The 25,402-nt window shown below is 41.4% G+C and overlaps 2 protein-coding genes across 2 annotated transcripts in view; both read left to right on the top strand.

Annotated features, from left to right (window-relative positions):
• Window positions 1–10,939: 10,939 nt before the first annotated feature.
• Window positions 10,940–16,618, top strand: LOC115205879 (layilin). Its single transcript, XM_029772281.1, has 7 exons — window positions 10,940–11,222; window positions 12,080–12,377; window positions 13,083–13,240; window positions 13,786–13,830; window positions 14,728–14,814; window positions 15,058–15,172; window positions 15,484–16,618. The coding sequence occupies exons 1-7, from the start codon at window positions 11,147–11,149 to the stop codon at window positions 15,812–15,814; spliced, it is 1,110 nt and encodes a 369-aa protein (XP_029628141.1). The 5' UTR covers window positions 10,940–11,146; the 3' UTR covers window positions 15,815–16,618.
• Window positions 16,619–17,654: 1,036 nt separating this feature from the next.
• LOC115205878 (serine/threonine-protein kinase SIK2) overlaps window positions 17,655–25,402 on the top strand; it is a 69,690-nt gene continuing 61,942 nt past the window's right edge. Inside the window, exons 1-3 of the mRNA XM_029772280.1 lie at window positions 17,655–18,112; window positions 22,359–22,475; window positions 24,814–24,877. Coding sequence (XP_029628140.1) covers window positions 17,975–18,112; window positions 22,359–22,475; window positions 24,814–24,877 — 319 coding nt within the window. The 5' untranslated portion in view covers window positions 17,655–17,974. The remainder of the gene's footprint in view (window positions 18,113–22,358; window positions 22,476–24,813; window positions 24,878–25,402) is intronic.

Genomic DNA, 25,402 nt, shown 5'->3' with positions numbered 1-25,402 from the left:
AGTCATTGCCGCTGAAAAACATCCCCACAGCATGATGCTGCCACCACCATGCTTCACCGTAGGGATGGTGCCAGGTTTCCTCCAGAAGTGATACTTGGCATTCACGCCAAATAGTTCAATCTTGGTTTCATCAGACCAGAGAATCTTGTTTCTCATGGTCTGAGAGTCTTTAGGTGCCTTTTGGCAAACTCCAAGCGGGCTGTCATGTGCCTTTTACTGAGGAGTGGCTTCCGTCTGGTCACTCTACCATAAAGGCCTGATTGGTAGAGTGCTGCAGAGATGGTTGTCCTTCTGGAAGGTTCTCCCATCTCCACAGAGAAGCTCTGGAGCTCTGTCAGAGTGACCATTGGGTTCTTGGTCACCTCCCTAACCAAGGCCCTTCTCCCCCGATTGCTCAGTTTGTCCAGGCGGCCAGCTCTAGGAAGAGTCTTGGTGTTTCCAAACTTCTTCCATTTAAGAATAATGGACGCCACTGTGTTCTTGGGGACCTTCAATGCAACAGAAATTATTTGGTACTCTTCCCCAGATCTATGCCTCGACACAATCCAGTCTCGGAGTTCTACAGACAATTCCTTCAACCTCATGGCTTGATATTTGCTCTGACATGCACTGCTGAGGATTTATTTTTATTTAATCCATTTTAGAATAGGGCTGTAACTTAACAACATTTGGAAAAAGTCAAGGGGTCTGAATACTTTCCGAAGGCACTGTATACTTAGTTTTACCTGCATTCAGTACTTATTTCAGGTCAATAAAGTTTTTCTGTAATACAATGAATTCATACTGTAGTTCAGATAGAGCTTGATCAACCGTGAGGGCAATAGAATACACAACAGTATTATCGGCATACAAGCGTGGGTCACAATGTTTTACAGACATTGAATTCTATCTGTCAAGTCATTTTTAAACCAGTTACATGCAGCCTGGTCTATGCCAATTGAAGAAAGCCTCTGAATTAGCAATGAGTGATCAACGGTATCGAAAGCCTTAGACAGGTCAAAGTTAACCACATCATTAGAACTAGGGATACAGCCGAGATAGTGCTATGACCTGGTCTAAAACCTGCCTGATGTACATTTAGAATACATAGATAAGAAAGTTCTTAGCTGAGAATGAATCACTTTACATGTTGCGTTTGTATTTTTGTTCAGTATAAAAAGCCTGCCTATACTTCAGTGCATTTACTGTTTTCCAAAATTTAGAAGGATCACCAGCAGAGTCCGAGAGCTTGATTTAGCTTTCTTAATCAAGATACCGTACATGTGTTTCTCAATTGTCTGAAACATTGCAAGTCCAAACAGAGTGCAATTGGCATGCTGACTGCAGGAATGTCCACCAGAACTGTTGCCAGAGAATTTTCTGATGGTCCGCCCCCAGGTGGTAAAGGTAGAAAACTCCACTTCGCTGATTTTCAACACTGGGGCCCCACAAGGGTGTGTGCTCAGCCCCCTCCTGTACTCCCTGTTCACCCATGACTGCGTGGCCATGCACGCCTCCAACTCAATTATCAAGTTTGCAGATGACACAACAGTAGTGGGCTTGATTACCAACAACGACGAGACAGTCTACAGGGAGGAGGTGAGGGCACTCGGAGTGTGATGCCAGGAAATAAACCTCTCACTCAACGTCAACAAAACAAAGGAGATGATCGTGGACTTCAGGAAACAGCAGAGGGAGCACCCCCCTATCCACATCGACGGGACAGGAGTGGAGAAGGTGTAAAGTTTTAAGTTCCTCGGCGTACACTTCACAGACAAACTGAAATGGTCCACCCACACAGACAGCTTGGTGAAGAAGGCACAACAGCACCTCTTCAACCTCAGGAGGCTAAATCAATTTGGATTGTCACCTTAAACCCTCCCAAACTTTTACAGATGCACAATGGAGAGCATCCTACCGGGCTGCATCATCGCCTGGTACGGCAACTGCACCGCCCTCAACCACAAGGCTCTCCAGAGTGTGGTGTGGTCTGCACAACACATCACCGGGGGCAAACTACCTGCCCTCCAGGACACCTACAGCACCCGATGTCACAGGAAAGCCAAAAAGATCATCAAGGACAACAACCACCCGAGCCACTGCCTGTTCACTCCGCTACCATCCAGAAAGCGAGGTCAGCACAGGTGCATCAAAGCTGGGACCGAGAGACTGAAAAAGAGCTTCTATCTCAAGGCCATCAGACTGTTAAACAGCCATCACTAACACAGAGAGGCTGCTTCCTACATACAGACTCGAAATCATTGCCCACTTTAATAAATGGATCACTAGTCACTTTAATAATGCCACTTTAACAATATTTACATATTTTACATTACTCATCTCATATGTACATACTGTATTTTATACCATCTATTGGATCTTGCCTATGCTGCTCGGTCATCGCTCATCCATATATTTATATGTACATATTCTTATTCCATCCCTTTTGATTTGTGTGTATTAGGTAGTTGTTGTGGAATTGTTTGATTATTTGTTAGATATTACTGCACTGTTGGAACTAGAAGCACAAGCATTTTGCTTTATGTGACCAATACAATTTTATTTTCTTTTATTTGAGTCAGTTTTCCTTGCTTTGGCATAGGGCTGAGTTCTCCTCTGAATTAGCTCAGATAATTCTGAAGAAATCAAAGTGTTCAATCTATCTTTGACTCTAAATTGTTTAAAAGGGGCGTGTTTATCTGCCAGATGAATAAATATGGAGGATACATTTTGGGGAACCAACTCAGGGTCAGGAATAAATGAGACAGTGGCTAAATCAGAGTAGAGCATGTCATGTAAAAACCCTTGATCAGAAAACTTTTTAAAATGCATCTTCGTAATTAAACAAGGATTAGTATTTAGCTGTTTCTCTAATACATACTATGGGACAATGATCACTGAAATCATATGCAAATACTCCACTAAACAAATATTGATGTGAGTTAACAGGGTTTTTCACATTTACCCATGTGGGTTTTTAGATCATTTGAGTCAGATTAAAATCAATGCATATACTCTTAAATTGATCTGAGGCCAGAGATAGCCAATCCAAATTCCCTAAAATGACCAACTCTGAGGACAGAAAAGGTGTTAAACACTCAGATATATCACCAATAGCTTCCACCATGGCAGCAGGGAGGTGGTAAATCCCAGCAACAAATAAATGTGTATTCTAGTTTATGGACACATCTACAACCAGGAGCTCAAACGTCTTGGGAACAAAAAAATTTAAAGATTGGCACGTCATGAAATAAGATTTTAAATATATGGCCACTCCTCCCCCTTTCTGTAATCTGTCACATCTAAATACATTCTAATAATTTACTTTGATGTCTTTGTCAGAGACAGAACCATTTAACCATGTTTCTGAGAGAACCAGAATGTCAGGACATGATTTCTGTACCCAAATGTCAATAATGTCATAATTTTCACATTTAAGTGCATTAGCCTAAGCCCTCTACAATATTTAAAGTCAGAGGGGGTATTAAGTTTATTCTCAAAAGAGATAAGAGGCATAGGGTCATCTGCAGTTACAGTACCAGTCAAAAGTTTGGACACACCTACTCATTCAAGGGTTTTTCTTTATTTTTACTATTTTCTACATTACAGAAATGAAATATCACATATGGAATCATGTAGTAACCAAAAAAGTGTTAAACAAATCAAAATATATTTTAGATATTAGATTCTTCAAAGTAGCCACCCTTTGCCTTGATGTCAGCTTTGCACACTCTTGGCATTCTCTCAAACAACTTCACCTGGAATTCTTTTCCAACAGTCTTGAAGGAGTTACGACATATGCTGAGCACTTGTTGGCTGCTTTTCCTTCGCTCTGCGGTCCAACTCATCCCAAACCATCTCAATTGGGTTGAGGTCAGCTCATCTGATGCAGCACTCCATCACTCTCCTTCTTGGTCAAATAGCCCTTACACCTCCTGGAGGTGTGTTGGGTAATTGTTCTGTTGAAAAACAAATGATAGTCCCACTAAGCGCAAATCAGATGGGATGGCGTATCACTGCAGAATGCTGTGGTAGCCATGCTGGTTAAGTGTGCCTTGGATTCTAAATAAATCACTGACCAGCAAAGCACATCCACACCATCACACCTCCTCCTCCATGCTTCACGGTGGGAATCACACATGCAGAGATCATCCGTTCACCTACTTAGCGTCTCACAAAGACACAGTGGTTGGAACCGAAAGTTCATTGCTCGTGTTTCTTGGCCCAAGCAAGTCTCTTCTTCTTTTTGGTGTCCTTTAGGAGTGGTTTCTGTGCAGCAATTCGACCATGAAGGCCTGATTCACACAGTCTGCTCTGAATAGTTGATGTTGAGATGTGTCTGTTACTTGAACTCTGTGATGCATTTATTTGGGCTGCAATTTCTGAGGCAGGTAACTCTAATGAACTCTGGGTCTTCCTTTCCTGTGGCGGCCCTCATGAGAGCCAGTTTCATCATAGCGCTTGATTGTTTTTGCGATTGCACCTCAAGAAACTTTCAAAGTTCTTGACATTTTCCAGATTGACTGACCTTCACGTCTTAAAGTAATGATGGACTGTCCTTTCTCTTTGCTTATTTGAGCTGTTATTGCCATAATATGGACCATAATTCTTGCCATATGGACTTGGTCTTTTACTAAATAGGGCTATCTTCTGTATTCCACCGATACCTTGTCACAGCACAACTGATTGGCTCAAACACATTAAGAAGGAAAGAAATTCCACAAATAAAATTTTAACAAGACACACCTGTTAGTTGAAGCATTCCAGGTGACTACCTCATGAAGCTGGTTGAGAGAATGCCAAGAATGTGCAAAGCTGTCATCAAGGCAAAGGGTGGCTACTTTGAAGAATCTCCCTGAAGTAGCTGGATGCAGGGGCTGGGGGCGTGAACTGGAAGAGCAGTGTTGGCAGAGCTCAGTCCACCCAGTTGAAGCTCCCGCCAAAGGAGTGTAGCTGCTGCATGGGACCAGAGTCACTGCCACTGCTCAATTCTGGGTGAGCACAGGAGGTCTTGGTGTGGTTCCTGTTGCAGGGTTGGGGCTGCCATGGGGGGCAGGAGTGTCCCAGGCCTGTCCTGGGGATGGAAGTAGGGAGGGTAACCAAAACCAGCCTAGGCGGTAGGAATTAAGGAGGGTGGTATGGAGCCCAGTGTGGTTGGTGAAGCTCCAAACTCTCAGCCTAATGTAGGCTGATAATGTGAATGATACATGGTGTGGACTGCATCACGTGGTGCACTACCCTCAACAGTGTTTTGCCAGACCCTTTGTTAGTTAAACAATTAAGCATATATATTTTGTTATATTATTTCTGGTTTGAGAGGGGGACACAGGGGATTTTAGAACAATTAACTCATATGTAAGATGAATGGGTTAATAATAGCTGTTAATGTGGAATCGTTCTCCATTCAGTCTTTCTAATAAAGGTTTTCATTCATTCAGTCACCAATACAGAAACCCTCAAATTTCACAAAGTTAAATCCTGCATGAACTGTAAACTTCACCACTGAAAATGAGCCAGAAAACAACATGACAAGTGTAATAATGTCAAGACATGTCAGCCAGGATTATACTGTAGTCATAACATATTCCAACATAGTAATCGTCATTGTGCTTTTTACAGTATTCATTCTCAGGGCTCAACAATGGTGGCAGAAATTCGATCACAGTCATAGCAATAACCAAGGGCAATTATATTTGATTTGGAAAAGAAGAGATACTGGGAATGGGTAAGAGAATGATACTGTACACTTTGGAAGGGAATAGTGGATAGATCAAGGAGTCATAATACTACCTGTGAATCTCTGTGGACAGCCACTGCATCACAGAACTAGCTTATCTCTCCTTTCTCATCATGTCAGCTTGCAAGGTGGACATACTATAGAGTACCACAATATGAGTCATAATACCCATAAAACCTAGAGGTCAAACAGGGAAATGGTTCCAATCGTTTTTCCACCATTCATTTTTCCCATGTGTGATTTTAGAATCACTTACAATGTGTAGGTTTACCCTGGCGTGAGGTTTTCATAACCGTATAAATCTATTTTAAGGGGATCAATATATCAACATATATCAATATATTCACCTGTATTTACACCCCAAAAATGAAACGCTAATTAGCTGCTAATGTGGCTATCATAAAGAACTACAAATGCCATGATGATCTGGACGAGACTGCCGAATCGAGGCAAAGGTAAGAATCTAATTTTAGATAAATGTAGTAATGAATAAATTGACTACATTTCTTTAATCACATGGACAATTCTGTGATCTGTCTTGCACAAGTTTTATCTGTTATAAAAGGTTTCAGCTAGAGATGACATGCAGAAGCTTGCAGGGATTTGTAGTTTTACATGATGTGTACTTTCATGTTAATTAGCATTTTCAAATCTGAGCGTAAATAGAGCTGAATATTTTGATAAAAGTCACCTTGTCCAAGAGAGATTAACATGGTTATCAAAATGTCACGCCAGGGTAAACCTAGACAAAACATAGCCCTTATTTTAAGTGTTTCTAAAATCCCCTATGGGAAAAATGAATGGTGGAAAAATGATTAGAACCATTTCCCTGTTTGACCATTTCCCTGTTCTATGGCCATACAAGGGCCATTGTCTAGTTATGGCTTCATGTTGTGTCTTTGAGACGGAACTTGTGTGTTAGAGATGTTGGAGTAGAACTAGTGTGAAAGTAGAAATAGTGTGATTATTGGTCACTGCCGTTGCTTGGATAAGACAATGCAATGACGGTCAACATATGGTGATGAGTTAAAAAAGATTGCCGGTGAGAGAAGTAGTCTTTTGCTGTCATCTGCTGGCCAAGTTTGGGTGGTTAACAGTGATTGTGGACCAAAGTATACAAAAGATTAGGACCACCTGCTCTTTCCATGACATAGACTGACCAGGTGAATCCAGTTGAAAGCTATGATCCCTTATTGATGTCACTGGTTAAATCCATTTCAATCACTGTAGATGAAGGGGATGAGACAGGTTAAATGAGGATTTTTAAGCCTTGAGACAATTGAGACTTGGATTGTGTATGTGTGCCATTCAGATGGTGAACGGACAAGATAAAAGACTGAAGTGCCTTTGAACAGGGTATGTCAGTAGGTGTCAGGTGCAAGAACTGCAACGCAGCTGGGTTTTTCATACTCAAACAGTTTCCCTTGTGTATCAAGAATGGTCCACCACCCAAATGACATCCACCCAACTTGACACCCAACTGTGGGAAGCATTGGAGTCAACATGGGCCAGCATCCCTGTGGAATGCTTTCGACACCTTATAGAGTCCATGCCCCGACGAATTGAGGCTGTTCTGAGGGCAAACGGGGTGCAACTCAATATTAGGAAAGTGTTCCTAATGTTTTGTGCACTCAGTGGATGTTCCTCTTATCATTTGGAAATACCCGAAAATTCAAATCTGATTATAAAAAATAAATAAAATGCCTGTTCCAAATCATAGACTTTTATTACCTTTCAGTAAGACCCTATTTAGTATTTTAAACTGGGTTGTTCGAGCCCTGAATGCTGATTGGCTGACAGCCGTGGTATATCAGACTGTACACCAGAGATATGACAAAACGTGTATTTTTACTGCTCTAATTACATTGGTAAGCAGTTTATAATAGCAATATGGCTCCTCTGGGGTTTGTGGTATATGACCAATATACCAAGGCTAAGGACTGTGTCCAGGCATTCCGCGATGCGTCATGCGTAAGAACAGCCCTTAGCCGTGGTATATTGGTCATATACCACACCCCACCATGCCTGATTGCTTATTATATAACATACTATATAACATACTGATGGCTTGAAATCAAAAGGGCCTAGTCCATTCCTGATTTACAGCAGATGTGGAGCCCCTCACAGAGAGACAGTACATGACATTGCATGACTTGAGTAACACTACCCTGGCCTCACTCAGGTTACGACCCTCTCATGGGGCCAAGACTTGTGTCACTAATAAAGGGACATGATAGAGCGTTACATTCCAGGAAGACGAGTAGTGAACCTCTGGCCCAGAGCCAGCCAGACAGCACAAAAGTGCCTCACATAAAATGCCTGTGTTTTTTTGTGGAACACAGCCCAGCTTGTCTGAGCTCTTCATTTGCTCCCAGAAAACATGTGTTACAGGGTTTACCATCTGCTGATGACTGATAGAAGAGAGGCCAATGAGTCTCGGTCTTGTGGCTGATTTACTTGTGGCTGACTACTACTGTGTGTGCTGGGCCAAATAGGCTAGTCTTTTCTGTTTACATGTTGTCTGCTTCCTGGAAAAACCTTAAATAGGTTTTTCCAGGACACCGACAATGCTGTTTATGGTATGAGAAAACGTGCTACCTCTTCGTTCATAGAAGATTGTGTTCATTCTTTCCTGATTCTGCTTGGGCATAATCGCTCGTTGACGATATTGCATAAAATGATGTTCTGACTACATTTACATTTACATTTAAGTCATTAGCAGACGCTCTTATCCAGAGCGACTTACAAATTGGTGCATTCACCTTATGATATCCAGTGGAACAACCACTTTACAATAGTGCATCTAAATCTTTTAGGGGGGGGGGGGGTTAGAAGGATTACTTTATCCTATCCCAGGTATTCCTTAAAGAGGTGGGGTTTCAGGTGTCTCCGGAAGGTGGTGATTGACTCCGCTGTCCTGGCGTCGTGAGGGAGCTTGTTCCACCATTGGGGTGCCAGAGTAGCGAACAGTTTGGACTGGGCTGAGCGGGAACCGTGCTTCCTCAGAGGTAGGGGGGCCAGCAGGCCAGAGGTGGATGAACGCAGTGCCCTTGTTTGGGTGTAGGGCCTGATCAGAGCCTGAAGGTATGGAGGTGCCGTTCCCCTCACAGCTCCGTAGGCAAGCACCATGGTCTTGTAGCGGATGCGAGCTTCAACTGGAAGCCAGTGGAGAGAGCGGACTACATTATGTGTAACTAATATTATTAGTTGAGAGATGAGAGTTCTATTTGCTGCATGTCATGTGTATAATGTGACTACTCTGTTTTAAGCCTTTTTAAGCCTCTACATTTTTCTTCATATTCTTCATTAGGCCTATGCATAATTTCGTCAAATAATTTCTACAATCCTTTTCACCATAAAAAATTTTGAAATATACTTATTTACATTTTCCTAGAGAGAAAAGGGAAATGAGTGGAAGTGCCTGAAAAACAAACGAGAAGGAACTGGGACAGGAAATCTAGTGTTGAAATAACAGCTGTTCCCTTTCCTCTTTTCTGGCTTCCTGTTAGGGGCCAATGCTTTGCACACTCCTCTGAGCCCATGAACTCACTGTGATCAACTCTCCTCAATAGCAATTAAATCTGAGCCTTTTTTCACCGATCCTAGATCAGCACTCTTGCCCTAAGACGCTTTATGAACGCAGGCCCTGGACATTTCCGTTTCTGATAGTGGAAGTCAAAACACTAACTGAAAACTGTTCACTATAGAGGTAATTAGGGTTTCCAGGTTTAACATACCTCTGCTGTTTGTTGCCAAGTTAGCCAACCCCTTCCCATGTAGCCTAGGCCACAGCATACAACCAAATGTGTTATTATGGTAGAGTCTGAGGTGACTGATGTTGGCTCTCTGAGACTACCAGATGAGCATCAGCACTCAATTATATCTCAGAAAAACATGCTTTTTTATTGACTGACCATGTGTAAATTATGTGGATAAAGATTTCAGGGCCGTTGTTATCTGGTTATATTGTAACGGTTGTCGTCGGGAATGGAGGACCAAAACGCAGCAGGAATGTGGATGCTCATCTTGTATTTTATTTTAACCAAGAAAACACCAAAATAACACCGAACGATCAACAAAACAGTCTTGTCATGCTCACACACGCAAAACAAGAAACAATCTCCCACAAACACTAAACCAAACAATTACCCATATATAGGACTCTCAATCAGAGGCAACGAGAAAGCACCTGCCTCCAATTGAGAGTCCAACCCCCCATTAACCTACACATAGAAATACACCAACCCAGAAAGAACATAGAAGTACAAAACATAGAACATAAACCAAAATCCGTAAATAATAAATCAAACGCCCTACTAAATATATCACCACCCCGAACCACATAAAACAAATACCCTCTGCTACGTCCTGACCAAACTACAATAACAAAATAACCCTTATACTGGTCAGGACGTGACATATATTGGTCATCACATAGTAACCTCACAAAAAAAAATGCTCACCACTTTCTTGCGATGTCTGGAGTTTGCTGCCTACAACACTTGAACATTTCCCAAAGTCTCACCAAAGTTTTCCATGGCTCACCAACCACTAGAGCAAACAGTAAAGTGAGCAACAAATATAGTAGCTACAGTACAATGGATCTTTGCAGGGCAGTCCACAAAGTAAAGTGACTGCAAAGTCCTTGCTAAATATGCACCCACCACCTGGCCCTTGAATTTCATCATTTCCTCAAGTGGAAGAACACAATACCCAGATTAATGCTTTACCTTTACATAATTAACTACACATTTTTCTATCAAATATTTCTTATTTCCCACCCCAGTTGTCAGATCTTTCCCCTGGCACACAGTAGATCTATGCTACAATAGCAGGAACATTTGCATATTGATTGATTGATATTCAATTAAAGTAGTGTGTGTGTGTGTGTGTGTGTGTGTGTGTGTGTGTGTGTGTGTGTGTGTGTGTGTGTGTGTGTGTGTGTGTGTGTGTGTGTGTGTGTGTGTGTGTGTGTGTGTGTTTGCGTGTGCACATGCGTGGGCGCGTGTATATATGTGAAATTGAAAATATTTACTATACACTTGTTCAATCCTATCTATGTTTCTCTCACTCAGTATAGCATACAATACAAAGACATCCATTCATTCCAGTCTCTCTCCCATTCTTTTCAAATATATGTGACTTTGATTATTGTGTGGGTACAGCATGGAGTAGCCTAATGTCGCGATGCCTTTATATGAGTGCAAAAAAACATAGCAAGATATGAGAAGCATTCCTCCTTTTATCTTGGATGGATTTACACAAAATCAAAGGCCATCCGCAGTAAGAGGGGTTTAAAAACCGGATCCTACAAAAACACTTCGACCTAATTCTGATGTGACCATATCCGATTGTTTCCCTCTCTCAGGCTTTGACGAGCAGCCAAGGATTTGCTCGAATTCACGCGAACGCTTTAATGAAGATGAAGAAATGGATTTTATTAAACTGCTCGGGATTGTTCTCGCCGTTTTCTGCCAACCAGGATTCACCCAATTTGAACTCAATGGTGAGTGTTTACAGGGGAAAAATGTCAAACTTGTCAAAGCCCGTTGTCAAAAAAGCAACGGTATGATTAACCAAAGTTATCTAATGCATGAAAATATTGCGCCCTGTTGATTGTGCGAAAAAAATATATGTTTATTTATTGCCCAACGAAAGAAGAAAGATTTTGGACCACTAAAATGTTTAAATAGAAACTTCAAACGTCGCTCAAAGTCGGGTGCTTTAGTAGGCTACATGGAAAAAACAGTCACTGCGAAATTTCACTTCAATAGGCCTTTACATTGCCCAGGGCAGGCTTTTTGTTTTGGTTTGTGTGTCGGAAAAAATATGATTCGTTTTGAGATGGGCTATTGTGCTCCCAAGTAGGCTACAGATTTACAAGACCAATGTAGTATTCAATGGCCTAAAGGTGGTGCAAAAATCAACGCGCAAAATCAAGGTGGGCCATATTACTTGAAAGCTTAATCACTGTGGTTTGCAACATTATTAATAAAGGCCCTAATAATAAAGAAAATAAGAGAGTAATAATAAATAAATAATAACATGCAGCCTATTCATAGTGTTACATGCAAGCGCTTATGAAAAACAATAAAACATTTCTTAAGTTTATGGCAATAGGCCAACACAAAATCAAGAGATCTTGCACATAGGCCTATTATCATGTAATTAATGTAGGCTAATATGTGTGCCATATGTCCTCACAGCTTGCATATCAACTTGCAACATTATTCCAATGAATTACCATTCTGATTTGCCATTCTTGATTAGCCATGCTTAGATTTCCAATTTTGCAATTGAATTAGCAATTTGATTTGCATTCTTGATTTGCAATTTCTTATTTTCCAATGCGATGCACTGTAGGCCAGAGGATCTGTCGACGTGGCACAGAGCGACCTTGCTACAGGATCAACTACTTCCAGGACCCACGGCGGAGGGTGACCTTCAATGACGCCAGCCAGGCCTGCAGAACGGATGGGGGGGAGATCCTCAGTATAGAGACTGACAATGAGCAGCACCTGGTCGAGAGGTTCATCCAGCAGTTGCAGGCCACTGATGGGGACTTTTGGATCGGGCTGCACAGAAGCCCACGCCACCGGGTGACTACCATAGGCTGCCCTTCACAGTACTACTGGCTGGATGGCAGCAAGGCCAGATTCAGGTGTCCTTGTGTTTTACTTTGGTTTCAAGTCTAGGAGATCCCTGTAGCAAAAAGTCTAGGAGATCCCTGCAGCTGTTGCCACGCACACCACAGGAAATACAGGGCCGTAGAGATATCTCACATGACTCACAATAGTCTGAGAGTCATCAAAGAGCATCGTGGATTAACATATGTTGGGGTCTACATGCTTTGAGGGTCATTGCTATTTTATCTGTAAAATGTTAACAATCATGAAAAATGATCATATGCAAATCCGAAGTGTCACAAGATGACAAATTGCAATAACAGATCACTGTAGTCAGATTTTAACAGAATGTGTCATTTATCCTATTAATCACAAAATAAATCTTTCAAGTGAGAATTAGGCAGGCCTGAGGCTGAAAAAGAAAGGAAATTATTGCCTATTTCACCCATATTTTATTTTATTTTGCAAAAAAGAATAGTGTGCAGTTCCAGTAGTTAGCTACACCACTACATGGCAAAAAAAGTTATTTACTACTGAAAACTCTACTTTGATTTGAATTTAGTTCAAATGCCACTAAGCTACTGCAAAATGTAGTTAAATTCCTAGCAGAACTACATGTAGTTCACTACTCCCCAGAACTGGGTATCAGTAGGATGAGCGTCCATTTTTAGAAGCATGCAGTTGACTATCAGAGGATCTCTGATAGGGTTGTTGACCTATGGAAAACACGCTCATTGCAGAAACTGGCATTGGGACGAGCCATCGTGTGGCAACGAGATGTGTGTGGTGCTGTACCACCAGCCCTCTGCCCCCCCTGACGAAGGCGGGCGCTTCATGTTCCAGTGGAACGATGAAAACTGCAACACCAAGAACAACTTCGTCTGCAAGTACTCTGAAGGTGAACTGTACCCTGGAGTAGGCAAACGCTGTGGAACATTGCAGATAGAAATGTCATGAATAGAGCTGACATGATTCATTATTCTACATGTCAGAGAGTTATATTTGTTCTACATCATGTTTTTCTATCTGAATGTTCCACAACATTGTGCCCTTCTGAACATGGCCCCGGTGTCCTTGATAGTGTCCATATTTAGACATGAACAGATTAAACCAGGGTTGTATTCAATAGACAGCAAATGGAAGGAAAGGTACCGAAAAAGGGAGGGACTACCTGAATTTGTCCAATAATAATCTCTAGTTTCTGTTGACTAAACGTTTTGTTATGGTTTGCAACAGTGTGCACTAATGAATATGACCCATGTTACATTACATTTATCCAATCTCAATCCTGTAGTTTATCTCTGTTGAAGGAGATAATATTGTATGGTATGATTTTGATTGAATACCAGCTTATCAACAAGGAACCAGAGAAAAAGATTATTCAGAATCAATATAGTCCATATTAATTTGCAGCTGATGATTGTCTCTTTCTCTCTCTTACAGAAAAGTTGCCAGTGTTTACTGTGGCGTGGAATTCAATATACACAGGTAAACCCACTCCTGCAGCTAAAAAACATTATGACTCTGATATTTAGAGTCCATTGGACCACAAAACATATGGTTGGTGCATATGTTACGGTAAATGTGTAAAATCAGGAAATCTATACATTTCCACACATTTAGCCTACCAGTGTGACGGTCTGATTTTACACATTTACCGTAACACATAGACCAGTGATTGAGTCCATTCAATATAGGTAAAGGTCTGCATAAAAAAGGATCTAACGGTTATTTTTGTCCATCAATTTAGTGAATTATATCTTCCCCTTACCTTCTTTAATGTTCAGCAATTAGGCCTGGCTGGGTCCTACAGTAAGTGATGATTTCACTAAGTTATGCTTACATAAAAGTGCTATTTATAAACATTGTTTTGACATTTTTAACAGAAACATTTAGATTTTGTTAAGGTCAAATATGTGAATCCTTGGGATTAGTCATTTGTTGATACTGAGATCAACAGCTAGAACATTATTATGACGTCACCAGTCTCAATCGCCCGAAGTGTCTATGTATAGGATGACATCTAGTGGTCAAGATTTATGAACCACAATAGAATAGAATAGAAGAGAGTAAAATAGAAAAACTTTATCAGAGTCCCATTCAATTCATCCTCTTCCCAGATAATAGAGGCAATGCATGACAAATACAGTAGGCTATAGTACAATTATAGATTACCAGTGATGCTGCTTGAAACCCTAGGAGTTTATTTCTAGTAGGCTGCTAATTTGCATATTAGTCATAATATACTAGTCTACCCATTTCTGCGTCACACATGCTCAATCTTTCATCTCAGAAAGATATCATACGAACTTAGTGTCTGTCTATTTCCAAGTTTTGTTACAGTGTCTGTCTATTTACAAGTTTTGTTCATGATCTGTTTTCCAGTTGCCCCAATTATATCTCTAATGCCAAACCTCCCGTCAGCTGCAGTGAGTGATGAGAAAACAAAAATAGGACTGTCTGAATCATCAGGTAAAAAATCTGCACTCTTCATGTCTATCGAGTTTGATCCTTGTACATTGTGTCCCAAATGCAATAAGTAATCTCCTCATTTATTTTCCAACGTCTTTTCCAAAAGTATTCATAGTGAGGTGCCAATTTACTGCCATTAGCCTGGTCCCAGATCTGTTTGTGCTATCATGTCAGCTCCTTGTCATTGACAATGAGTGAGTAATCTGGGATTATCTTACCTCTGGTGTTCTTTTCTCCCTGCAGTAACTCTTTCAGATAATGCCCTGTATGTCTCCTACATTCTATTTGCCACTATCCCTGTTCTACTGCTGCTGCTTGTGGCTACAGGACTCTTCTGCTATAAACGGGCAGCCACAAGGTAATACTTGTTTGCTACGTTAAATAATAACATGCAATAATACATTTTGTACGATAGGCACCTTTCAAGGGCACCTAACATTATTTAAAAGTGTGTAAAAAATCTCTAAGTTCAAAAAATGACATAAGAGGGGCAAAACAGAGGAAGCTCACAAGAGGGCTTGGAAACATAATCAACATCAGACATCACAGAGCATAAGATGGCCTTAAGAGATGTTTTGTTTTGAGGTGGTTTTGAATGCCGTATTTGAAGTAGGCAATGCTGGAGGTGTGTGTGGCTCACTACATGCCTCTGTAACTGTCTTTATGCAGGAGACAGTCTCAAACAGACAGCTACCCTAAGCAAGAGCAATGGGGTACAATGTCCACAGCGGCCTGCAACATCCAAGGACCCTATGCCTACCGGGACATCACCAAGCTTCAACCAGCCGATCTGGAGAGCATGGCACCTGAATCAATCAAGAAGATGTCCTTCTGTGCCTCTTCTCTTCATACCCAGTGTGATGATTATGAGAATGTTTCAAACAAGGACACTGTGACAGAGAGTGGATTTGTGACCAATGGCATCTATGAGGCCTGCCAAGACCAGGGTCGACACTATCTCAATGAGACTGGATGGGTGGAGAATGAGATCTATGAATAATGTTGCTGTCCTGCAGTGCCTCTCTCTATACCACATGTCCATTGAGCCATCTGGGCATCTGACTGTTGGTGTCTCCATTCATCTTTCATATATCCTGCTGGTGGGTTGTATGGCATCATGTGACGCGAGACAGGACGGACAGATCCTGTGTGGTATTATAAAGTGTTTGCTTTAGGGTACGCCCATTAACCGTACAAAGAAGACCCATTTGAGGCTTCCTGTGTGGAGGCTGATGTCAGTGCAAAGGACAATGTCTTCGGAAACTCGAATGACAGAAGTCTGACCCCACGATACCGCTGAGCAATGGTCTGCGAGAGATGATCCTTCCAATGATGTTTACCAAAGCCTCCACTGTTATGACACCAGTTTGAGCTGGCTGGATATAGTCTTTATTGTGCCTTTTCATGGCTACACCAAAGTCCAGGTTGAATAACAGAGTGTAGCATTTGTTATAAACTTGTATTTATCACAATGTTGTGAAGAAAATCAAGAAAATACACGTTTTGCGTACATTGTATATTCAAGTGGGGCTGACTAGAGTGTTGTGAAAAAGTAGTCACGAGCTAAAGCTGAGTGTTCTTGAAGGATGTCGGACAGGAAATGCCGAAAGCACATCTGGGAACTCGCACATCCAGGAAATCTAGCAGTGACAGCAGAGGCTTTTGGGGTGCTGCGCTCAACAGTTTTCCATGTAAGGCTGTCACGATAGGTTAATTAACAAAACATGTACTTGCTGGACATGTAGGCCTATCAAATATCGCACACACTGCTCTGGCTACAAATAAAGCCTATGAATGACATGCAGAAGTGTTTTTATTTTGTTTGTTTTACTTGAATGTGACTTTATTGTGTTTTTGTGTACAAGAAGACAGAAAAATAGACAATTTCTAAGTCATAAAACCTTTGGTAAGATATAGCTTACTTCACTGTACTATTGCAAACAGTACTAACTTATGGCTTCCATATTGTTTGTTTAACCAGCAGGTGGAGCTGTTTCATGTCATCTTTTAATTGTCTTTCCATTGGTCTCGAACTCCAGCACCTTAACTCAAATTCTATGTTGATCGCTAGATGTGCAACGGGTATGTTAAAAAAATGATGATAATTTGCTCATATTCTGTTATATTATTTTATTAGTCTCAAACCAATTGATTCGGCATAATAACCTGTATCCAAAATGTACAAACCTGATTTGCAGAACACACACCATCCAGCAAAATCCAAATGAATGTTTGCCGTTTTGTGCATAGCTGGGAAACCTGGCAAGCATCTTTATTTAACCTTTATTTAACTAGGCAAATTCTTATTTACAATGACGGCCTACCCCGGCCAAACCCTAACCCGGACGCTGGGCCAATTGTGCGCCGCCCTATGGGACTCCCAATCAACGTTTGTGATACAGCCTGGAATCGAACCAGGGTCTGTAGTGACGCCTCTGGTACTGAGATGTATTTGTGGTTGCATCACTTGCATGCATAATTCGCTTTGTGCATAAACATGCATATATTCCATAGTCAGAGCCCAGCTGCACACACAACTTTACATATCAAAACAACTTGCATGCAGAGAGTAATTTGCTAGTATACATGTACATAAATAATGCGCACAGTCCAGTCCCTGCACTTTGACCCTGAGTAACAAAATCTTTATGTGTGCACTTGCAGGCCAAACTTCAAAGTCAACTATCCACTCATGGCGGCGAGCTAACAGATTTCAGAATAGCAATGTAACCGGTTGACGTTAGAGGTGGGTCCGGTTGCCTTGGAAATGAATTGGCACTGAAGCGTGGAACAGCTTCAGAGGCCCGCCCCCTGTACAAATACCCCATGGCTCTGACGTCAATGTACGTCAACGAGAGAATATGATGCCTCCTGCAAGTCAACTCGTGTACTTTAGTTAATAGAGATAGCTAGCTGAAATATTATAGCCTTATTGTATTGGAGGACGTGGTGTGACAGCCTGTGGCACTCGTAAATGTCATCTGTCGTCCCGTTGTTCTGAAGGGTCGTTAACGTTCAAACTGGCAGGGCGACCGAGAATTGTACTTTGTCTATTTTGAATAGACACATTTTAGCGGGCGGTTTGTTTTCCCTTCCTCGATATCTGTAGGCTAAAGTTGCGAGCCCTAACCTCCTCACCCCAAACCACATTTAATACAGCATGGTCATGGCTGACAATCACCAAAAAGCGATGTTCCGGGGTCCTGTCCGAGTGGGCTTTTACGATATCGAACGTACTCTGGGGAAGGGTAATTTCGCCGTTGTGAAGCTGGCTAGACATCGCATTACCAAGACCGAGGTGAGTACTGAGCAAACTAGCTAGCTGGCTAGCATGTTAGGTAACCGTGAGCTACAGTAAGCCTAAGCGTGTGATTCTCTTGCAAAGGACACTAACCTTGCCTTTTAACTAACAAGCCAACGTTAGTTACTTACCCCCTGTTTTGCAGCTATAAATTAGCTTGCTATCTAAAGTTATATTTGCACATTTATTCTGTAGTTAACTCATTCTGTTCACATTTGACATTGACATGTTTAGACTATTTCACACCTAGGTAGCTTGCTTTGTTGCAAACACGGTAGTCTCTTTTTTTGCAAAGCTTTTGTCCCACACATGAAGAAAGCAATAGACTAGTACCAACTATTATATAACTTGTTAATCAAAACTGTCCGACTATGGTTAACTAGTAAAAATGGGAGTCACCCAGTTTTAGATGTAGCTAACGTTAGCCTAACCGTGAAGCTGATTCATGAGACACATCATTATCCCATCACTTTGTAACCTCAATGTTGTGCAATACACTGCCTTTATTTGACCATGGATCATTACATTGCTTCATTACTCTCAGTAACAATTGTGTGACGTTTGTATGTTATGTATAATGTGATCAACAAGCCACCTCATAGACCAGGGTTTCTCAAACTCGGTCCTGGAGCCCACCTTGGGTACGCGTTTTGGTTTTTGCCCGAGTACTAAGAAAATTGATTCAAATGACCAACTCGTCATCTAGCTTTGATTATTGGAATTTGACTGGTGTAAACAACCACATAAATATCTAGGGCATGCAGCATGGCATTAGTGCATTGCATTAGTTACATAAGCCAATAATAATGTGATTTTGTTACCTCTTGGGACAATCACAGTGAAGCTGCTGTGTACATACTCCATTCAGACGCTAATAGCCCTTGATCATGACTTTCAGTTCCATTACATTACACATAAGAGTCATTTGACCAAGGTGTCTTCCTTACAGGGGAGTTTTGTTGAGCCACGACGCTTGCTCTAAACCTTAACATGCATCGCTTGCGCTATGGTTTTGGAAACATAAGAAGGTATCTTTCATATCAGCAAGAAATAATTAACAATAAAGAAAAGGTTAAACTACTACACACCTTTATAGGGTTAGGGTTCCCATGTTACAGCGCTTGTTTACGAAAACGGATGGAAGACAGGGTGGACTAGGGAGAGGCTATACGGACACGCTTGGTGCCCAAGTTGTTGATGTATGTTGCACAGTTGTGTCAAGAGGAGATGAATGGATTCGGTTCAGTCAGTCCTCCTGATGAGCCCTTCCCAGCTAGTTAGTTTATGCTGGCTAGCTGGCAACAATAGCAGCATGGCACTAGTTAAAACTTGTAAAAGAAAGTGATGTTTGTTTGGATGGGCAGAGGAGAAATAACTTGTAGCTAGGGCTGGCACGATTATCGTGTAACCGACAATTATGGACAATAACCGTGAACGTAACAATTTATTGGGCATAATCGTCTTACTACTCTTTTCAGGAGAAGGAGTGATTCGGCGTTATATTTAGTATATCTAGTTTACCCAATAACACTTATTGATTTTTACAAGAAGTGGATAAAGTTGTTAATAATTTTGCGAGCAGAATGGCACGGTTGGGAGGAGAAGCATCATTTCCTAAAGTTCCAAGCGGTCAAAACCATTCGTTTTTGAAACAGCGGTGTCACCAAAGCTGTTATTTATTCATTGTATATATCATAGCAACTTTTCTAAGATGCATTCAAAGCTTAAACACATTGTTCTACAAAAATGACAAATGCGACAATAACCGTTTCCATTTGCATGACAATTGGGCCTAATCTTTACCCAAAATTCTATAATCGTCACAGTCCTACTTATAGTATTGGTATTCATCTGGATGTCACCGTGATATGCCAATTGGCTAACGTAACGAGGTGGTATCGAGGTGCTTCCCACTGTTTTGCTTCCCCAGGCAGCTAGCTGTATCACATATCGCTTGCGGTAGCTAACGTGGCCAACTTGTTCCATCCCACTTGATTATATTTTGAGTAAGATAGCAGCCTACACGAGAAATAACTTGTAATATTGGTAGTCACCTTGATAGTCTACTGCTCAATGGGAGAGTTTGCCCTGCAAGCTGGCAACACAACATCACAGGGCACAGTGTATCCTTAGTTCCTGCTTTCTGACCAATGCAGAGCACCGCTGTCCTGCAGTAAGGAGAGGGATGTAGCTAGATAGTCTCTCTCATCAGTCTTTTCTCTTAAAGCAAAACAGTTGGTCTAATAATGAAGGATCTGGAATAGGCCAATGCAATGTCATACCTTTTTAAAAAAGAAAGACAAAAATGTGTGATAAATGTTTTCTTTGAGGATGTGTATGGAGCCGAGTAGAGCTGCATAAACATAAATCATAAGATCTTATAGTTTCGTTAAAATTGCATTTGAAGGACATGTTTGGATTGAATCACCTGACTGGCAACATCAATGTCCGGAACACCATTAGCTTTCTATTCTACTGCGATTACACAGGGGGACTAGTAACCATTGTGACTGTGCTTGTTTGTAACACAGACACAGATGGGTCATCTTTCTTCATTAGCTTTGAGCTCACAGAGCTCTCGAAGGTGCAAAATGAAACAATTTCGGCACTGGAACTTGGAGTCCTGTCCTGTGCTATTCCTCTGAATATAGCATATGCATCTATTTAGCTAGTCAGTGGCACCGTTTCTCAGCTAAACAAGCGAGTCACATGGGTCATTTCAAAGACCAACATAAGCCCGGCTACGTGTTGAAACAAGCGAGGAATAACATATTGTGTGACACCCTCTACCACAGATGAATACAAATTGATGACCATTATGGAATGTAACGTGAGTCATAAGCATGAGACAAGACAGTACAGTACTTAGAATGACCCTCACGGTATTTTATGTTGTGAGGCTGCTGAAGCCACTGAACATAGGTCTACTCTGCTGCTCTCCCTTTGACATTCATGTTGTCCAGACCCTCCATATCCAGTCTGTGTCCCAAATGTCACCCTATTCCCTATGTAGTACACTACTTTTGACCAGGGCCCATAGTGCAATACTTTTGAGCAGAGCCCTATTTTGTAAATGTTGTGCCATTTGGGATGAAATCCTAGCCTATCCATGTTGCGTGAAAACAATCAGTCAGTAGGATAATGATGGGAGAACTAGGGTGTATGAACAAAACGGAAGCCAATAGAAGCAAATGGCAAGGGACCAACATGAATTTGTCCAACAGAAACTCTTGTTTTCATTGCTAAATGTGTTCTGTTACAAAACATTTTGCAACTGTTTGCTATGGTGTGCAATAATGATTACACCACTATCCATCTCCTATTGTTCCATTTTTTTCCATTTGTCTCTTTCATTTATGATCTTGCTATCAGTTGGACCTCAGTTCACGAATGCCCCCAACCTTACTTGACATCATTGGATATATCGGACGTATGCATCAAATTGTATGTGTGGATGGCTTGACAGAAATGTTTGCAGAAGGTAAATGTGGAACTTTTGTTGCACAAATATCCAGATGATGCTGCGTACCATTTTGCGCAATGACGCTGTAGGTGTGATCAATGCTGTTTATAACGATGATGAGAGCAGCGTTAGTGTAGTGCTATGTATCTAATCAAGCATTGTGTTGGGTAAGATTAGAGTGGAATGATTAAAGACCTCCCCTCGCTTTTGTTTACTCCCTGAGCTTGGCTCGCAGACATTTGGATCTCTTCAAGTCCTGGTGATGAAATACTGTCTATGAGAGAGACACTTGGCATATTGCATGTTATCATGACATGGACACACTGTTAATCAACTCTCGCAAGGATGAAGAAATGGCCTGTTTTCCAGCAGCTTCTGCTAGTGTTTGCCGCCCTTACCTCTCACCCAGTGTGGGTGACAGAATATAAAATCTGTTTATGATTACCTCCAGCAAACAGTTTTTTTGTGCAAAGGAGAGCATTTGAGGAATTTTGTTGTTGTTGTTTGTGCTTGCCTTGCAAGGTCCCGTGTGACTCAGTTGGTAGAGCATGGTGTTTGCAACGCCAGGGTTGTGGGTTCGATTCCCACGGGGGACCAGTACGAGAAACAAATGTGTGAAATGTATGCATTCACTACTGTAAGAATTATCTGCCTCAGTCTAAGCGACACTTAAAAATGTAGGCCTACAAAAAAATCACTTTTCTTTTACATAAAAAGACCTCAAGGGAATCCTTTGAATGTTTTGTCCAGGGACTCATCACTGTATTCTGTGTTCCACAGGTTGCCATTAAAATCATAGATAAGAGCCAACTAGATGCTGTGAACCTGGAGAAGATCTACCGGGAGGTACAGATCATGAAAATGTTGGACCACCCGCACATCATCAAGTTGTACCAGGTAAACCGCTCTTAAGAAACACTATACAACATACATTCCCTTTTTATTTGATCCTCTGGGGTTTTGTCAGTGGTGGAATTCAGTTCTCATACTTGAGTAAAAGTACAGATACCTTAATAGAAAATAACTCAAGTAAAAGGGAAAGTCACCCAGTAAAGTTCTACTTGAGTAAAATTCTAAATATGCTTAAGTATCAAAAGTAAATGTAGTTGCTAAAATATAGTTAAGTATCAAAAGTAAAAGTATGAATAATAATTAAGCAAAATGTTATTTCATTTTTTGTTATTATAAAAACATATTTTTTTACAGATAGCCAGGGTCACACTCCAACACACAGACGACATTTAAAAACAAAGCATTTGTGTTTAGTGAGTCCGCCAGATCAGAGGCAGTAGGGATGACCAGGGATGTTCTCTTGATAAGTGTGCGAATTGGACCATTTTCTGTCCTGCTAAGCATTCAAAATGTAACAAATACTTTTGGATGTCAGGGAAAATGTATGGAGTAAAAAGTACATCCTTTTCTTTAGGAATGTAGTGAAGTAAAAGTTGTCAAAAAATAGAAATAGTAAAGTACAGACACCCCAAAAAAGGACTTAAGTAGTGCTTTAAAGTATTTTTACTTAAGTCCTTTACACCACTGTTTTTTGTATAAATTTGCAACGCCTACGGTCATTCAGGATATTTTCTAATAGGTGAGCAAACATCTCCAATCTACCTGGCCTTCACAGTCCTAGACCTTCATAGATATCAGAACTGACGTCTGACGGAGTTAATGACTAAACAACCAACCCTCTGCATCTTCAAGCAACGTGTCAAGGTGCTTGACAGAATTCCACCCAAATTGCACTGTAGGTTTCAGCCTCTCGTGTTAATAGCAGAAGGGGAAAGCAATGTTCAGCTGCCAAGCTCTATCATCAGAGAAGGTCCTACTAGTCAACCTGAAAAGCCCACCCCAGACTTCACTTTATTACATAAGACGTTAGGTCACTTTGGTCATTGGAAATGTGAATAGCAGTTCGTTATTACACAAGCTAATGGCTCGGGTCCAGACATTGCTGTGTAATCATTGTGTATCATTATTTCCAACAGCTCTTCCATTCAAACGGCTTGGGTCAATTAGTAATTTCCTTTCAGGCCTCATGAACAGAGGTCAGCAGGCTCGGCATCGGCTCTCTTCTCGCTCTCTCATCGCCAAACAACCAACACCCCCCCCCCCCATGGGCTCTTTGCTTCACAGGATGCCCCCTCAGTGGACTCAGACCCAAGTTTTCCACAGTGTCACACACACACACACACACAGCTCTTTCTTCGCCCACTTCACTGTTTCTAATAAACTCCTCATCCCCACCTTCATCAATATATTGTCTATTTGTCCCCATCAAGCATTCACAACAACACAGAGAAGTTGTAGGCTATAATGTTGTCCTTTACATGGGACAACAATCCATCTAATTTCCCCATTTGTATCATTGACAGAGTACTCTGACAGAATTTGGATGATTAGTGCCATGTGGTCGGCATGTTATGGAAAGCACTGGGGAAAGTCACATTGATTATCCCTACAGGTTCTTTGATAAAGTCATGGAGGCAGGGGCGTATTGGTCAGAAAGGGTGCAGAGCAACGGGTTAGTGTGCCCAGATGGGAATTTACATAAAATAACCACTTTGGGGGATTTCTATGTGAATGTATCTGATTCATTAATGCATCTCTTTTCCCCTCTCAATTTAGCTCTCTTCATCCCTTTGTTTTCTTTGGCTAATTCTGTACTGATAGTTCCAGCGGTGTGTGTGGGAGGACACCAGGGCATGTGCCCCAAATGGCACCCTATTCGCTATGTAGTGCACTACTTCCCATAGGGCCCTGGTCAAAAGAAGTGCGCTTCATAATAGGGTGCCATTTGGGATGTAGACCCTGGTGTCCTCCCACACACACCGCTGGCACTCTACTGGGAATGGAGGAGCTGTTCAACCATGGAACAGAACATCCTTCCTATTCACTCATATTTGTGTAATTTTTGTAATTCCGAAAAATAATGACGTTGTTGTTGTGTGCATCCAGTATAAGCCTTTACTGTGTAACATTTGCAACATTTACTCCTGCTGACCAGTGCAAGTTTGCATTCATTCATTTGTTCTTTATGATCCTTTTGTCAAGACTGTTCTGCGGTTCTCGGTAGGCCCGCGTCAGCCAGCCTAATACTATTCCAGGAATCCATGCACAAGGATTATCAGATGAATTTACATCTTAACAGTTCCAAGGTCATTGCTGAAGTTGGTCTTAATCTGTTTTGCTGTGTGATTATTGCTTACTCATTGTTTCCTTCCCTCTTCCACAGGTAATGGAGACCAAGAACATGCTCTATTTGGTGACTGAGTTTGCCAAGAACGGAGAGATTTTCGGTAAGTGACGCAGACGTACCAAGCAAATTTTTACCCGACAACGTTGAACAATTTTTGCATAAAGCTCTTTTGTAATGTGTTGTCACCTCCTCTCCTGTTAGTTATATTGTGTGTAGCCTACTTGCATGCTGTAGCCTATACACTGTGTACAATGCTCTTTCCATTACATAGTCTGACCAGGTGAATCCAGTTGAAAGCTATGATCCCATATTGATGCCGCAATCAGTGTAGATGAAGGGGAGGATACGGGTTAAAGAAGTATTTTTAAGCCTTGAGACAATTGAAATATGGATTGTCTGTGTGTGCCATTGAGGGTGAATTGGCAAGACAACATCTTTAAGTGCCTTTGAACGGGGTATGATAGTGCAGTGGATCCCAAACTGTGGGCCGTGCCCGCAGGGGGGGGCGTGGGGGTCTTTTACATTTTTTAAAAAACTTCTTACGGATCAAATCCCTTTAGCGGGATCGATTTGACAACATACAAGTATTATACACCATTTTAAAGATAAGCTTCTCGTTAATCCA

Source organism: Salmo trutta, chromosome 13 (assembly GCF_901001165.1).
Source record: "Salmo trutta chromosome 13, fSalTru1.1, whole genome shotgun sequence".
NCBI classification, from domain to species: Eukaryota; Metazoa; Chordata; class Actinopteri; order Salmoniformes; family Salmonidae; genus Salmo; species Salmo trutta.
The sequence above is the reverse complement of the archived record's forward strand: the minus strand, read 5'-3'. Positions and strand labels throughout refer to the sequence as shown.